General features: G+C 45.7%; 1 protein-coding gene across 4 annotated transcripts in view; it reads left to right on the top strand.

Moving 5' to 3' along the window:
• The window catches only part of PNPLA7 (patatin like domain 7, lysophospholipase), a 1,524,034-nt gene that overhangs the window by 1,493,552 nt on the left and 14,351 nt on the right, over positions 1-16,131 (top strand). For all 4 annotated transcript variants that reach the window (XM_078642105.1, XM_078642108.1, XM_078642106.1 and 1 more), the window contains one exon: positions 8,495-8,607. In XM_078642105.1, coding sequence (XP_078498231.1) covers positions 8,495-8,607 — 113 coding nt within the window. The remainder of the gene's footprint in view (positions 1-8,494; positions 8,608-16,131) is intronic.

Here is a 16,131-nt window from a genome sequence, read left to right as displayed (position 1 = left end):
AGACTTGGAGCATATGTCCTCTGATCAGTTTGCCCCCACAGGAGAACCTGCTGTTCCAGCAACAGGGCAGGTTTCTGCACCTTCATGCATGGATATTGAGTGGTGACAGCTGGGCACATTATACCTGCTTTCAGAGGTGGTTGATGTCATCTTAGCAGCCAGGCGTCACTTTGCAGCACAGTCTTGGTCGGAAGTGAATCCCAAAACGTTCTGATACAAAAGATGCTGCGAGCTGAGAGCAGATAGTGGGGTTCTCCTTGCTGTGGGACTCAGTTACACCCACACTCTGCTCTACCTCCCCGTGCTCATCTTGAGCTGCAGGAGGGGGGGTTCTAGGGCTCTCAGGGAGGTGTGCCAGGCGTTGGCAGGCATGGGCCATAGAATACACTGAAGATAGAGCAGGCAGTGCCTGCCTTCCATCTCCCACCCTGCTCCCTGTTTGTTTTCCTGCTTGGATTTCCCTGCTCACCATGGAGCGATTTAGACTGGGCCCTTGGATTATGCCTCAACAAGCCGCTCCGCTTGTGGGTCAGTGCTGGCAACCCCATTCAGGCTCTGAACTGTACCAGTGGTCCAAGCGCCGCCTCAACAAAAAAATGTATTTAACTCCTTTAACCATCAGGACTGCCACCAAGGAGAAGGAGTGATGTGACTCCTGTTTTATTATTGAGAAAAAGCAAGGGGCTGAGAGTTAAGTTGCAAAGCCCCCTCATCACCCCCTACCACCTCACAACTGGTATTACCATCAGCAGTCTGTGACCAGTAACAAAATGAGCCAATAACCCACGAACAGAGAGGCACGTATGAGAAGCCACACGGTGAGGTTGCGCGGGGAGCCTAGGCAGTGAGGACTGCAATGGCCCACGAGGTGAGAGGTGCAGTCTGTGGTTGAGAGCTGGTAGGCACACTAGGTTGCAGTACTGCCCCGTTGTGCGAAGTGAACGGTTTTAGGCCAGCGCGGCTTGGGCTCAGTGTGGTCGGTTGCACCACTCTAACCACTCCCCCAACATCCAGTCTGTGCCCAGCAACCCTCTGGGATTCCTGTACTCGCAGCTGCTTTTATTGAATTGATCTCGCTTGCCTCACCCCCTTACATACCCTGCCAGCTGTGCTTATATGCCCGCCCTACACCCCTCCTCGCCTGCCAATTCGCAGCCAATCATCTTGTCTGAATAGATTTTGCATCTGCTAGCATCTACTTAAGGACCCTTCTGAGTCTAGAGGTTTAGTGGGTTAGTATGTCATAGCACAGCAAGACCCCATAGCGGGCTTGGGGTCAAAATGCTGAGAGAATCCCCAGCCATAGCATAAGTCACCCTGCCATGTCGGACCTTGCGGCAAAGAGGCCAACAGGAATATCAATACTCCGCCTTTGCCTCAATTTGGAAAATTTCGGATAGGGTTTTTGAGCATTGTAAGCACACTGCCATGGTGCGAAGAAAGATCAAACAGGGTAGCGGCACAGCAGCAAGGACTAGACAAGCAATTGCTAGAAAAACAAGAGACCAATCATGAGGGGAGGGGTTGCAACGTCAACTCCCACTACCTGTGCACACACAACCAGTTGGCAATGTCCAGAGAAATACTCTGTACAAATACTTCACAAGCCAAAGCTTCACATCTCATGTCTGTGCACGCCAACCAGGCGAATCTGGCCTTTCAACCACTCCCCCTTTATCTACCTATCCAGAAGCCACACATTGAACATGCATAACACATGACAAAATCACACAATGCACAAATGTATGCCCAAAAATGAGCGCCCACCGAAAGGACGTGGTCGGGCCCTACTACCCTGCTGGGGGCACAACTATACCAGCTAAGAGTCATGTCAGCACGACGCAAGGGGCGCATTATGACCTACAAACGAACGCACTATGCAGTAAGGAAGTGGGTACTCCTGTGCCAAAATGTATGACGGGGCTCAAATCCAATTCGCTCCACTTGAGCAGTTGAGCTTTACGGAAAAGGACTGTGTAATCTGGCGCAAGGTGTCCCAACGCCATAAGACAGTGCAGTATCACCACAATCTATTAGTATATGAGCCACTGACGCCATTGGAGGAACCCCCATACACTTAGTCCAGAAGCATTTGAAAAGCTCATGGAAGGACCATTCCGAATGGCTCTGCTTGAGGGAGACATCCAAACAGTAAGGGATGAAAGTGCGTCTGAACCTCTTGGAGCTACAAAGAGGCCGAGTATTTTCAGCTACTCCCCGGCCACCTCCAGAGAATCAGCCTTTACATCCTTAAACTCTACCCTTCTAGCCACATACCACACCATAATATGGCAGTCACATAAACTAGGGGTGCAAGTAGATCTTATACAAACTCTCGCTCAAACAGTGATCACACTAGACATAAAAAAATGACAGTCTGGAACGCCTACACATCCAGACATACAGGGACAAACACTGCCATTCACACGGAGGGAGTGATCTTCCTGGGAGCAACTATAGGGATCATGGGCAAGAAGGTGACATGCACTTGCAGAGCAATCGTGAACCAACTCTGCATCTTTCCAGAACTTCTCACCACACTAGTGAACCAATTGAAACATCCAGGGCTACCCCGAAGTAGTAGAATAAATGCAGAACATGACACCCTGCACAGAGACTAACTCTACCGAGGGCCCTAATTTATTAATGCAAATCCCTCCTTCCACAAATAATCCAAATAAGAAACAGCAACACAGTAGAGGCACCAGTGTGCAATCATATAGCAAAGATAACAAGGACACCGAAATGGACGAGATAGAAGACTCAGTCACACACAATGGGTCCTTTGTCGCCGCCAAATCAGCCTCACAGGAATCTACCTCCATGAACAGGTCTCCTGCAAACCTATCCCCGTGATGGCCACAAGCTGAACCTCTAAAAGTGAAAGACCCCAAACTTTATGGGACAAGAAAAGGCTTAGGAAAACTGCAAAAAATATGTATATATACTAGGAACTGGATATGTAAAAACACATATTAAGAAAGAAAATAGCTTCATCAAGGCCCCCCAGGACAGTGTACATTTAGAATTAACACACTGGGTGGCCCAACAATGTCAGAAGCATGCCCCGCCCCATCAGCAGACACTGGGGTTGACATCAATAATGATGGAGTAGGCTCACAATGAAGGTTTACAACCCACAAAGATCGGTGCTCGCAGGCTCAGGGATAGAATGAAAGCAGAAGAAGGGAGGCCTGGCCAGTCGGCAGACATCACGGGCAGCCAATGAGGTTTACCTCGCCTAGGGTTGAGGGGACAAAATCTTCCGAAGTCACACACCCTGCAAATCCAAGTCTGCTGGTGTACACTCCTCTGTTCACCGCAAACGTAGCCTGTTATTTTCTAAACAGATCAAACATATTATGCCTTATAAAAAATATTGCATTGTTGCCGTACCTTGGCTCTGATCATCTTGTGGCCCTTCACATTGAGATGCTATCTGATATCAGTGCCAAAGAATCAACCATAACCATGTGGGGAGTCATCAAGGATGTGAACAACATATTAAAGAAACACAAGTCTTTTGAAGACGAGGGAATGCTCCTCAGTAAACTCGCTTGCGAAAAATATCCGCACGCATTATCCCACAACCAAGGGGGTAGAACACTGGCATCCAGCGAGCCAAGGAGCATACTAAAAGATACAACACAATTCACATCACCCAAATAGGAGTATAACATAAAAGTGCATCCGTCAAACATAAGGAGCGGTAATACACACAGGACACCCAGGTTAAATGACACAGCATGGGCCAATATCGACAGATGGAAGTGGCTACCAGCCTCCTTGAAACGAGCACCTATAGGTAAATTGGACACCTAACATTAGGCAAAAGGTTTCATCAAAGTCTAAACAATTCATCAGATTTATAAGTCGGAACGTCGCTGGGCTAGCATCAGTCCTACAAAATCAAGAGGCTCTAGGCATGGCTGGTACAAGTAAGGGCAGTGGGGCGGGGTGGTTTGCAGGGTCTGGGGTGGAGTCAACAGGATAGGGAAAATGTAATAAATAAAACCACTTCCCTTGCGCTTGCCGCGTCGCCATTAAACATAACAACAACAAGCATATATAGCTACCTTGGCGTATGGCTGTCCGACACAAGTAAAGCCTTCTTTCAGTCTGGGGCAATAACAAAAAGGGCAGCTAAAACAACATTTGCCTTGCCAAAACTCAATTGCAATATACACAAGCCTACTGCAGACAGAATCTCTACAGCTATCTGGGCCAAATTGCTCCCGGCCATAAAATACGGGCATCTTGCGTTTCCTGGAATGTTCTCAACCGTTGCCAATCTGCAGACTATGGAAACATTTTTGGTCTGCCAAAGCATACATGACTCACTTTACTGCTATTGGAGTTCGGCCTGGTGCGCCAAGAAATTGAGTGCAAAACAGATATCGTAAATTATTACCATCAGGTCACGTCTTCATTAGAAGGCTCAATGAAAAGCATACCACAGGCCATTTTCAAAGGAGAGTCACGTCCCTGGTCAAGGTACCTGCTGAAGGCTTTTAGCTCCCTGATCTATGAACTCTTCATTCACATGGCGGTAACCTATCAGCAGTTGAAATGCATCTTAAAGTCTCATGGGTGGCATCTGTCCAAAACACTAGAGCTGCAGGACGCTTCACGCACCATAGTGGCTCCAGGCTTGCTTCAATCACATGAGGCTACAGCTCTTCAGCCTTACCTGAATGCTCCCTTGGACAGGACTCCCTTGAAAAATGTACTCTATATGAGACTGTTGGCCCTACCATTATAGGAATTTCAAGTGCATTGGAAGTCCAAAAGTGGGAGGCAGCAATGCTGTCGTCTGTGCCCGCATGCAATTGAGTCCCTTTTCCATCTATTATGTTGCTGCGCTAGTTGACAACCGATAGACTCATCCTGCTGAAGCCACTATTCTTAAAGTATGCTTATACAAGTGACATCCCAATGTAACTGGCAAGAAGAGCAAAATATTACTCCATAGTAGGGGAATGGCAGAGGGCATGCAACACTTAAAGTCTACTAGCGACTACAAGATGTACCACTAGTACTTTCTGGTTGGGATTAGCCGTGTCAAGGTACCCTTCATTCTGGACTCCTCTCAAAATACTGTTTCCCCACTTATTACCAGAACTTTGGGATAACACCCAACAAGGCATTTCCTACAATCGGGTGGGAAAATGATATGCTGTTACAACGCTTGCACTTTAGATCTAATCTTGCACCTTATCATTTTTCAATGTCACACTAGCCGATATGAAACTGAAGGCGGAATTTAACATGTAGCCATAACATCTGCACTTTAAAACTGTCTTTTCACTGTAACATCCCAGACATGCATTAAAGTGACACTGAAAGGGTGGCTGTAGAAAAGGCATTGTTTAAGCACTTGCACTTTTGGCGTGCCGCACCTTGGTTGGTTGACCCTTTAGAAAACACCCTAGCTAAGAACTTGCACTCTCAGCACCCTGCACCTTGGTTGTCGTGCCTTTACACCTTAGGCATGTTGCACATCTCAGGTTTAACCTGGCAAATCACTCGACGAGGCAGTCAAACTTAACATGCTGTTTTAAGACTGGCACCTTAGCGCTAATTTTGCACACTATGGGCCAGATGTAGGAGGCCATTTACCGACCGGTAACGGCCGATTTTGGCCGTTACCGACCGGTAAATGAGTATTTGTGATGTAGGGGGCCAATTTTACCGATTCGGTAAATTTACCGAATCGGTAAATTTACAGAATCGGTAAAATACAGAATCGGTATTTTTACCGATTCTGGAACTGCCAGATGTAGGTGGGACTCTTCTGAGTCCCAAAGGCCTTTCAGATTCGGTATTTTACCACCCAATCCAATTGGGTGGTAAAATACCGAATCCAGGTGTGCATGCACATGTGCCCTTAGGGCATGTCTGTGTGCCACATGGCACACATGCCTGTATTGGGGGTGCTAGAGGGTGTCAAAGTGACACCCCCTGCACCCTTGCAGGATTCAGTATTTGCCGATTCTGTAATTACAGAATCGGTATTTCCAATACCGATTTCACCTACATCTCCCACCTTCTATTTTACAGATTCATAAATACCGAATCGGTAAAATTCGGTATTTATGAGTCGGTAAAATAGAATTACCTACATCTGGCCCATAGTCTTTTCTGCACTATCAATCAATCAATCAATCATGCCATTTGTATAGCGCACTACTCACCCGGGAGGGTCTCAAGGCGCTTGGGGGGAGGGGTATGCTACTGCTCGAACAGCCAGGTCTTGAGTTGTTTCCTGAAGGCGAGATGGTCCTGGGTCAGCCGAAGGTGGATGGGGAGGGAGTTCCAAGTCTTGGCAGCCAGGTAAGAGAAGGATCTTCCTCCGGCGGTGGCTCTTCGGATGCGTGGTACGGCTGCGAGGGCGAGGCTGGTGGACCGTAGCTGGCGGGTGGGCGTGTAGAAGGTCAGGCGGTCGTTGAGGTACTTGGGGCCCAGGTCGTGGAGAGACTTGTGGGTGAGGGGCCGTAAAGTGGTCCTCTTGTCGACGGGGAGCCAGTGCAGGTTCCTCAGGTGGCTGGAGATGTGGCTGCGTCGGGGGACATCCAGGATGAGTCGGGCGGAGGCGTTCTGGATGTGCTGGAGTCTTTTCTGTAGCTTGGCTGTGGTTCCGGCGTAGAGGGCGTTTCCGTAGTCCAGTCGGCTGGTGACGAGTGCCTGGGTGACAGTCTTCTTGGTCTCGGTCGGGATCCAGCGGAAGATCTTGCGAAGCATACGCAGGGTGTTGAAGCACGATGAGGAGACGGCGTTGACTTGTCTGGTCATCGAGAGGGAGGGGTCCAGGATGAAGCCCAGGTTGCGTGCATGGTCGGTTGGCTTGGGTGCGGTGCCCAGGGCTGGGGGCCACCAGGAGTCGTCCCATGCGGAGGGCGAAGATCCCAGGATGAGGACTTCCGTCTTGTCCGAGTTCAGTTTCAGGCGGCTGTCCTTCATCCACACTATCTGAATGTGAATATACAATTTTAACCATGTTTCAGTATTTAATACTTATTTTGTTAGATATTGCAAGTCCTCTTTTATTATTGTGAAGATTTTAATTAATCCTACAATAAAGCATTTACAACCCTCTACAAAAGCTGTATACATCTGTCGTTGGGACAGATTTGTGGCTTGATGCAGCTTTTGCCAGATTGACGCCCTCCAGTTATGTGATGTTCTGTTGTTTGTTCTGTCTTTTGTCCAGTAAGGCTTTGCTTTGGGTACTGTTAAGGGTTATCTTAACCTTTCGGCCTTCTTACGGTTGCCAGATAAGCTCTCGGTGTTGAAGTCACCAGTGGTGATGCGACTTTTGAAAGAGCTACAACATATGTTTTCCTCTTCTCTTTTTGTGTATCCCCAGTGGGACTTTAACCTGGTCCTGACTTATCTGATGTGCACTCTGTTTGAACCGCTTCACAGATAGTCAAGCCAAGCCTAGGAACCTGCTCACTGTTTACCATTTTGCTTTTGATGCTCTGCGTTTGGGGGCGCCCACAGTCTTGAAAGCAACTGACGTCCGTGCGCTTGAGTGGTACCTATATAGACCCTGTACGTCGTACCCGGATCGTACCGGCATCTGTACAGATCCGCATGACACCACCTTCCGGCGCACAGAAGTATCGCTGAAAAGTTTCCGGATACAGTCAGACTCCTGGGGAATATTCAAAGGTGAGGAATCTGCGGCTAGATAAAACCCTGATCTGGTTCAGATCTTGGCAGATGGGTTATTCCGTCACAACGGTGATGGATATCCCCTCCGCCAAAATAATAAATCCCTTTATATCCTATGGGATTTATATTTCAGCAGACAGGATATCCATCACTTTTGTGACTGAATAACCCGTCTGCCAAGATCCAAATCAGACCCAAAGTCTCTACTAGAAACAGTGTTACCAAAGGTAAGTAGCATGTTCTTCCAATGCAAAGCAAGACTAATTATTTTACTAGTGTTAATGTGCTTGATGTCTTCTGAATGTGTATTGTCCTTGGTTTTTATAGCAGTCTCGCAGTGTGTGCAATTGAGATAATAACTTGCACTTACCACAGAATTTGCCACATAAATTGCTTTCACAAACCTATTATGCCATGTAAATAGCCTTTTGAGCAAGAAACTTCAGCCAACCGTGCTCTGCATTGCAACATATTCGTAGGTACCCTAGCAATAGTAAAGGGATTAAAGAATGCTTTAATTACAGGTTTATGAGAAACAAACGGAAAACAAAGTACTATTTTGAGGTAATTCAATAGAATGAAGAAAATAAGAATGTACACAGTAACAATATTCTTTCTGAAATGCTTATACCTTTTCAGTGACCTGTAAAAACGCTGCATGCCTATCGTCTTCATTTGAATCATCTTGGGGTTTTACGTATTGACGACCCATGAATGTTGATGTGTCTCTGCTAACATTTTAACTGTAAAACAGGAGCATAAGTGTTCCAAAATTCAAGCAATTCTGATTAAACAAGTTTTTCTTTCCCCTCGCTAGACGAGTCAGACTACCAGACAGAGTATGAAGAGGAAGAAAACGCGGATTCGCCCAGAGAGGATTATGTTAATTTTCTCAGTAATCCAAGTGAAGACCTGCTGGTCTCTGACAGTGTGAGTAATTAACTCGATGCTAAACATGATTTTATCTCTCTTGATGATAAAAACAATTCGGAGTCAAAAAAACGGAAGCTATTTTGTTTAGACAGGTGAGGGAAAAGTGTAATTTTGAATGTAGGAATAAACTAGATATCTTTGAGTGCGGTGAGCCTGCATCACTAATACCAACCAGTTCAGCCATGACTTAGTGGGAGTCTGCCCCACCCCCTTCCCATGTAAGAGCTTTGGAGGATTTTTGTTTTGATCCTAGCCTTTAGGGTAGAGTTCCAGTGGCTGTGGTGCATTAAGTTGATACTGTAAACATTTGAACCATCTCTCCAGGTGCATTTTCAAAATGCAGTTGGACCTAGCTCTAAATCCCAGTTCCTAATGGGCAGTGGTGGAATAAGGGTTATTTTTGCCTTCACCAATTGAATATCATAACCCTTGAGTATCTTCATAGGGTGATAACTCCAACACCCCAGCACTAGTACGTCCTCTGGTAGTACCAATTTCCCCCTGAACTTGGTCGAGCAACCTATGTGCACTCACTATTGGATCCCTGATGAAACCCTTAAATGAACACGGACACTTAATTTTGTGGCTCCCATTTCCAGTAGCCTGCAATTCCTAGTTCAATTTTGGTTACTGTTTTTTTGTAATGTTTAAAACGCTCATGGATTTAAAGTAGTGTTTGCAGATTTTCATCCACATAGGTTTAAGCCCAGTTAGTAGTATCTCAATGCACAGAGGGCCACAGAAACAAAGGTCAGACAATTCAGAGAAGGCCTGATACATTTGCATTATTCTTCCACATTTGTCCATTGAAAAAACGCCACAGCAGTACATGAAGAAGATGAAAAGGGCTAAGCAAATAGCTGAAGACTGTCAATCTTCATCTCATAGAATAGCATTGTCCATGAGCCCCTATTGTATATGTAGCATAGCGCTTTGAAGGGAGATGAAACTGCTGTGGGTGGTAAAACCTTCATGTGGCTGCCCTATCTTCTTGTTTCTGTTGAATATATATTCTGCAGATTATTCACTTTATGACTACTCCAGGCCCAGACTAGATCTCAAAACGTTTTCCCCAGCAATGGCTGTTCAGATAATGAGGTCATGCAGCCACGACCCCACCTGCTACTGATGTGACTTCAGAGTAAACAAAGTACTGACTGGCAATTTGAAGTAATTTTTCGACACCGACTACATCAACTGTCTACCCTACAAATTTCGTGGTCTTCTACTTCTTTTGCAGGTACTGCAAGATGATGTCTTTGCGAACACACAAGACATCTGTATCTGGCATCTCTGCTCTGAGCAGGACAGCTTGATTTGCAACCCCAGTTCATTAATGCATCCAAAAGCCATCAGGAAACAAGAGGTCAAGCTGTTTATTTTGCCAAACCCCATAAGCATTCCCCTTACATAATTGCCCCATAAAGGAATGACCCCTCAAAAGATATTCCTACAAAAAATCCAAAAAGCACCATAGAAAGTGGGACCAATTCCATATGGAGCCCCAAGCTATTCCCTGGTGCCGAACGCTTCCCCGTATTCAAAGACGATTAAGAAAATTAAAAAGATGGAGGAAGGCTTTCTGACTCAGTTGGACGAAACCGAGCAGGGTTGCTGCATTCCTGCTGGCTGTCGTAGACATCTTTAGGATGGCTCTGTCATCTCTGAGCCACTCCTGAATGTAAGCCGCCAGGTTTAGCGATTCCGGAAGCTTCGACCTGCCACCTCTGACTCCATGCCTCCACATTGGATTGTGTCACTTTGACAAAGCCGGTATCCACCACAGTTAAAAAACCCATATGTTCTGTTCCACCTATGACACAAGTAATACTGTCGTTTAAACAAAAGGAATCCACTCCTTGAGAGATGGTGTTACCTACAATTGTAGGGAACACCCTGGTGTTTTTGGTATTCCTCACACACCAACAGGCCCCTTGGTATCATGCTTCATCACGGCGTGCTACTACCTATGACTACGTGGGAGCACTAATACGGACTATGTGTGGTGCAGGTGAGGGGTTTATTTTACTTGTGTGCGTCAACATGTTTCGGTGCCAAGCCCCTTCTTCAGGACTGGGGTACACAAATCCCCACCTTACTCACGTTTCCTTAGTTTCCAACTAAATTGTAACAAGTGAGGGGTTTATTTTTATGATTATGTGAGTGAAAATAGTGGGGGGTTTTAAAAAGTGATGTTAAGAAATACCTGGCTTGTTGACGCACACAAGTAGGAGTTAATGCACATTGTTTTGCATAATCTATCTCCTCGCCTCTTTTTTTTTTTAATAATACCAGCACGGGGGTCCATTCAAATTTTCTTGTTACCCCACGAGCCAGGTATTTTTTAACATCACTTTTTAAAACCCCCCACTATTTTCACTCACATAATCATAAAAATAAACCCCTCACCTGCACCACACATAGTCCGTATTAGTGCTCCCACGTAGTCGTAGGTAGTAGCACACCGTACCCCGTAGAGTGGTACGAGGACCCCAATGATGAAGCATGACACCAAGGGGCTTGTTGGTGTGTGAGGGGTACCAAAACACCAGGGTGTTCCCTACAATTGTAGGTAACACCATCTCTCAAGGAGTGGATTCCTTTTGTTTAAACGTATATGCCCAGGGAGAACGAATCCATTTTCAACTCTCTCTCTCCCTCCATTGTTAGTTATATGACAAGTAATACTGTCACCACCAACGCTACCTGCACTGAAAGCGATACCACATTCGAAACCCTCAGAGTCAATTGGCAAGTACCTACTAGCAAAAGAAAAGCCTTAGCCTGTTAAGATGATGTGCCCTTTCCACAGTACCACCCTGGGGCCCCAGGGTATGGTGGAAGTCTTTGGGTCTGGTCGATGATCGGGAGTCAGACATCCTTCTTCCCTCTTACAGTACGGGTGTTGGCTTTTTTCTTGGACTTGTAGAATGCAAGTTTTCTGAGTGCATTCCCAGAAGGGAACGTCCCTTACCCCTGGTTCTCTTTCAGAGGAAGTGCCTTTGTGCACAACAGTGGCATGAAAACCAGCAAAGCACTTGAGTTAATATTACTCACCACTGAAGCCAAGTTTCAACATTTTGACAGAAATATTATACTCTTCCTCTACAGTCTCAGAGCCTCTGGTACTTTTTAAAACGGCATTGTTAGAACCTGTCTGGCTGTCTGGGCAAACGCTCTTCTCAGCCCAACAGTCCACAGACAAATTGCTAGACAATAAAGGTCTCCTCTATGTGATCATTTTTGTCTTCACTCCCCTCTCCAGCTACTAGCTATGCAGAATTGAGTCCAAGGTGCCTTCACGACTGGGCATTCAGAACGGGAGTCCAGGAATCTGTACTATATGTGGTGCAAAGTCTGAATCCAGCAGCTTTATCCTTTGCACTGCAAATGCCGCATGCTTTTTGGGTCGGTATGTCCACGTCCTGTGGGTAGTTTTGCCATCTTTTCCAGAGAAAAATGGCAGCCATTTTTCACTTTTTTCATGTTCCAAGATACTGCGAAGGCCCGGACATGATACTTAAATAGAACTTTATAGAAAATCATCTGTATTCAGTATTAGCATTGCTTCTCTGTCTCTGTCGGAGATCATTAAAGCAGCTCTGATACACAATATAAAGTTCTTTCTTCTCAAATTTACTGTTTAAAGTGTGTACTGTTAAGACAAATAAATACAGGCTTTAAGTATTTTTCAATGATTTTTTTACCGGTTTTGACATTAAAATACTAGTGACACGGATAAAAAACAATTTAGTTGGGAATCCTACCTGCTGGAGCTGGAAAACTGACTAAATCAGCACATGAAGAGCCCTATTGTGATTTAGTCAACAGTAGTTTGAAAGTTCCAAACTGATCCTGAAGTTTGGCCTGGATTCTGTAGATACCCTGGCCCGACATAAGCACAATCATCAAGCTGTATTGCTATGCATTGACATGTTCCATCACATTCTTGGGTGATGTTTAAATGACACTTCTGGATACGCCCATTGATGGGGCGAACCTTTTATGAGATAAAGGCCGACTCCACCTTGGAATCCTTCTACAACAGCTGTCCAATGGCATACAAACTGGGCTTAGTGTATTCTGATTTAATTATCCCTCAGTGGGGGCGATTAGTTGGTATGCCTGCGCTTCCAGTCACCAATATTCAACTGCCAATCCACCAGGCAGTACCTGGGATTTTGTGTGGGTTCTCAGCACTACCAGTTTGTGGTTTTACCGTTTGGACTGACAACTCCTGAGAGTATTCAAGATAATGGCCATAGAATGGCTTCACTTGAGAGGTCAGGTTTTTCTGTACTTGGACAAATGGCTGCTGAAGGAAGGGTCTCATTTTAGTTGCATAACATTTTTGGTGCACCATCACTCTTCTTGAGGACGGAGATTCAAGGGCAACACCCTTAGGACCCATTGTGTACGCAGTTTTACATTCCTAGGTGCCTGCTAGTTACCACCATTAAGCAGTTATTTCCTTCTCCTCAGAAGATTTCAGATATTCACTATTAACTCCAAGGTTTCTGGTTCACACATCAGTCCTAGTTCAGCAAGTTCTAGACTTGCTGGCTTCATGCATCCTGTTAATGATGCACCCCATGGGGTGGATGAGAGCCCTTATTGGTTGCCTAGGGAAGCAGTGACTCCACCATTAGGGCAGCCTCTCGACTCGGGTGCAGATCTTTGACTCTGCTTTCCCAGATCTGCACTTTTTGATGTGACACTCCAGTCTGTTGGTGGGACATCCCCTCAGTCCTCCCCAGTTGCAGGAAACCACGAAGGCTGTGGTCCAGGTCTGAGCAGTTCTTACCCATGCTTGCTTTGGAGCTGCGGGTTGTCTTCCACCCATGTCCGAGAGGGTAAATCAAGTTCATTCTGACAGTGGACTCTGTGTTGAGAGGCGATTTGGCTGTGGCCGTGGACCCAGTGGCAGAGCATCTTCTGGGTAGCAGCACCTCTTGCGAGCACTCTAAATGTGCAAGCGATTGATAAGAGTCGGCTTTGCTTGAAAGACCATAAGTGTAAACTTCTTAGAAGGGTGATAATAAAAGTAATCCTTTCCAGATGTGGGTGTCCTTGTGATATCTTTGCCATGCCTGAGAACAAAAAGTGTCTTTGATGTTGTGCTATTCAATTCACTCTGAATGGATCCATAGCTCGCACAATGGTTGTATTCAAAGATGTTGGGAGATCAAGCAGAGTTGACTCTGATCGCCCTGACGGAATGAGGAGGATTTGGTTCACTGATCTGTTGTAACTCAGTACTCTGCTCTGTCCTTCTGTTCTGAACAGGATGGACATGCTTTTCAGGAAGATGGTCAGGTCCTTCATCAAATCCTTAAATGCAAATGCTGGTGATTCATGTGTGGAGATTGAGTGGTGCCAAAGAGTCATTCTGCTTGCCATTTGAGAATGCAAACATCATTTTGTCGGTCAATGGAACAGATTTGTCTATTGGTGTGAGTCAAAACGTCTGTACCCATTTCAGCCCTACCTTTCCAGCAGGGCCTGACCAAGGCTATTGTGTAAGGTTATTTGACTGCCCCTGTCCCCTCTAATATGTCACCCTGACCAGTCTTCTCTGATTAAGTCGTCACAAGTGGCAGGTTTTAGGAAAGACTTACTAGGTTGGTTTCTTCACTCTCCATTAATTGTTCCTCTGTGAGATTTGAATGTTGTGTTGTTTTTCATAATGACATGCCTGTTCAAGGCAATGCACAGGTTTACTTTATGGCTTCTCATTCTGAAGACTGTCTTGGTATAAAGACTTCAGTTCATCGGGATCCAAGAACCTTGGGCACTTTCTATTTGACCAGCGTTCACGGTAATGTACCTGGATAAGTTGTTTCTTCGTCTTCTTACCTGCCCATCTTTTCTACCAAAAGTGGTATCTAGTTTGTATATAGGCCATCTTTCTTTCCCTTCCTCATTCCACCAAGGTGGAGGAGAGGCTATATAGACTACACTGCTGGGGTCAGACTGTACGCAACAGGACATAATGGATGATCAGCTCTTTGTGGGATTTGCTAGTGCCAAGGAAGGCAAAGTAGTGACCGAATGCAACAGCTCACATAGAGTTATTCTTTGGGTTATCCTTTTCATTAAAATCTGCTATTATTTAGCCCAGAAGACCCTAAGGATGCATTTGTCCCCCCCACCCCCTCCACTCTATGGCCATGCCTTCTTACCCAATCACTAGAGGCTTCTTGGTTGTTGACATCTGCCGAGTGACCATGTATTCATCCTTATATACTTTTGATAACCATGACTGCCTCACACTCAAACCAGGTAGTGGCACGTTCTTTGCCAGGGCTGTGTTGCAGGACATCTTGGTTAAACAGCACTGCTTCATCTCGCCTCCCAAGAATTATTGCTTTGGGACTTATTCAAAAAGTGAAGAATCTGCCAGAAGAAGTGTCCATCAGCATAAAAAGTTACTTACCTTCAGTAATGATATTGCTAGTGGTTACATTATCATCATTCACATTCCTCACTACCTTCCCTCTTCAATGAGAGTTAGTGCCTTGTTTAAAGAGATTCTAATGTAAGGCAAAAATGTTGTGTGTTGTATTTGTCGGTGTCATTGATGCTCTATTGCTTCCAGTCCGATTGAGTACACAAAAAGTGCCAGAAACTGACAGTAGAGCAAAAGGTATTGCTTTATATCCTTCGTTGTCATCACATCCAGCATGGGCAGTCGCAGCTAAGGCTGCATGGTTCTACCTCGCAACGGTGGAGAACTATTTTTGAGGAAGATGCTTCCAGATCCAGTCTATTGCCTGGGGGAAACTCATAAGATAGAGTTTTCAGGAAGATAACGTATCCATCACAAACATTGTTACAGAAGATAAGCAGCTTTTTTCTTTTTGTTGTTTTTTTAATAAATTAATACCTATAATTAAACATTGACTTAGCTGTATTTGCAAACTCATCCTACTACCACTTCCTGGAGTCAAGTCAAGTCAGAGAATTTATATAGCGCACTACATACCCATAGGGTCTCAAGGCGCTTAGGGACGGGAGGAGGATTACTTGTCAAATATCCACGTTTTAAGTTGCTTTCTGAATGCTAGGTGGTTCTGGGTAAGGCGAAGGTAAGTGGGGAGTGAGTTCCATGTTTTAGCTGCCAGGTATGAGAAGGATCTTCCTCCCATGTTGGTCTTGTTGATGCGGGGTACAGTGGCGAGGGCTTGGCTGGAAGACCGTAGTTGGCGGGAGGGGGTGTAGAAGGACAGTCGTGAGTTGAGGCATTCTGGTCCGATGTCGTAGAGTGATTTGTGTGCGTGGGTTAGCAGTCGGAAAGTGATCCTCTTATTGACGGGTAGCCAGTGGAGGTCTTTTAGGTGGCCAGAGATGTGTTCGTTGCGCGGGATGTCTAATATGATCCTGGCTGAGGCGTTTTGGATTCGTTGGAGTTTCTTCTGGATTTTAGCGGTAGTACCTGCGTAGAGGGTGTTTCCGTAGTCCAGTCGGCTCGTGACCAGAGCATGGGTGACTGTTTTTCTGGTTTCGGTGGGGATCCAGCGA

The sequence above is a fragment of the Lissotriton helveticus genome, chromosome 5_1 (genome assembly GCF_964261635.1).
Source record: "Lissotriton helveticus chromosome 5_1, aLisHel1.1, whole genome shotgun sequence".
NCBI lineage: Eukaryota > Metazoa > Chordata > Amphibia > Caudata > Salamandridae > Lissotriton > Lissotriton helveticus.
Note: the sequence above shows the minus strand (reverse complement) of the source record. Positions and strands in the feature narration are given on the sequence as shown.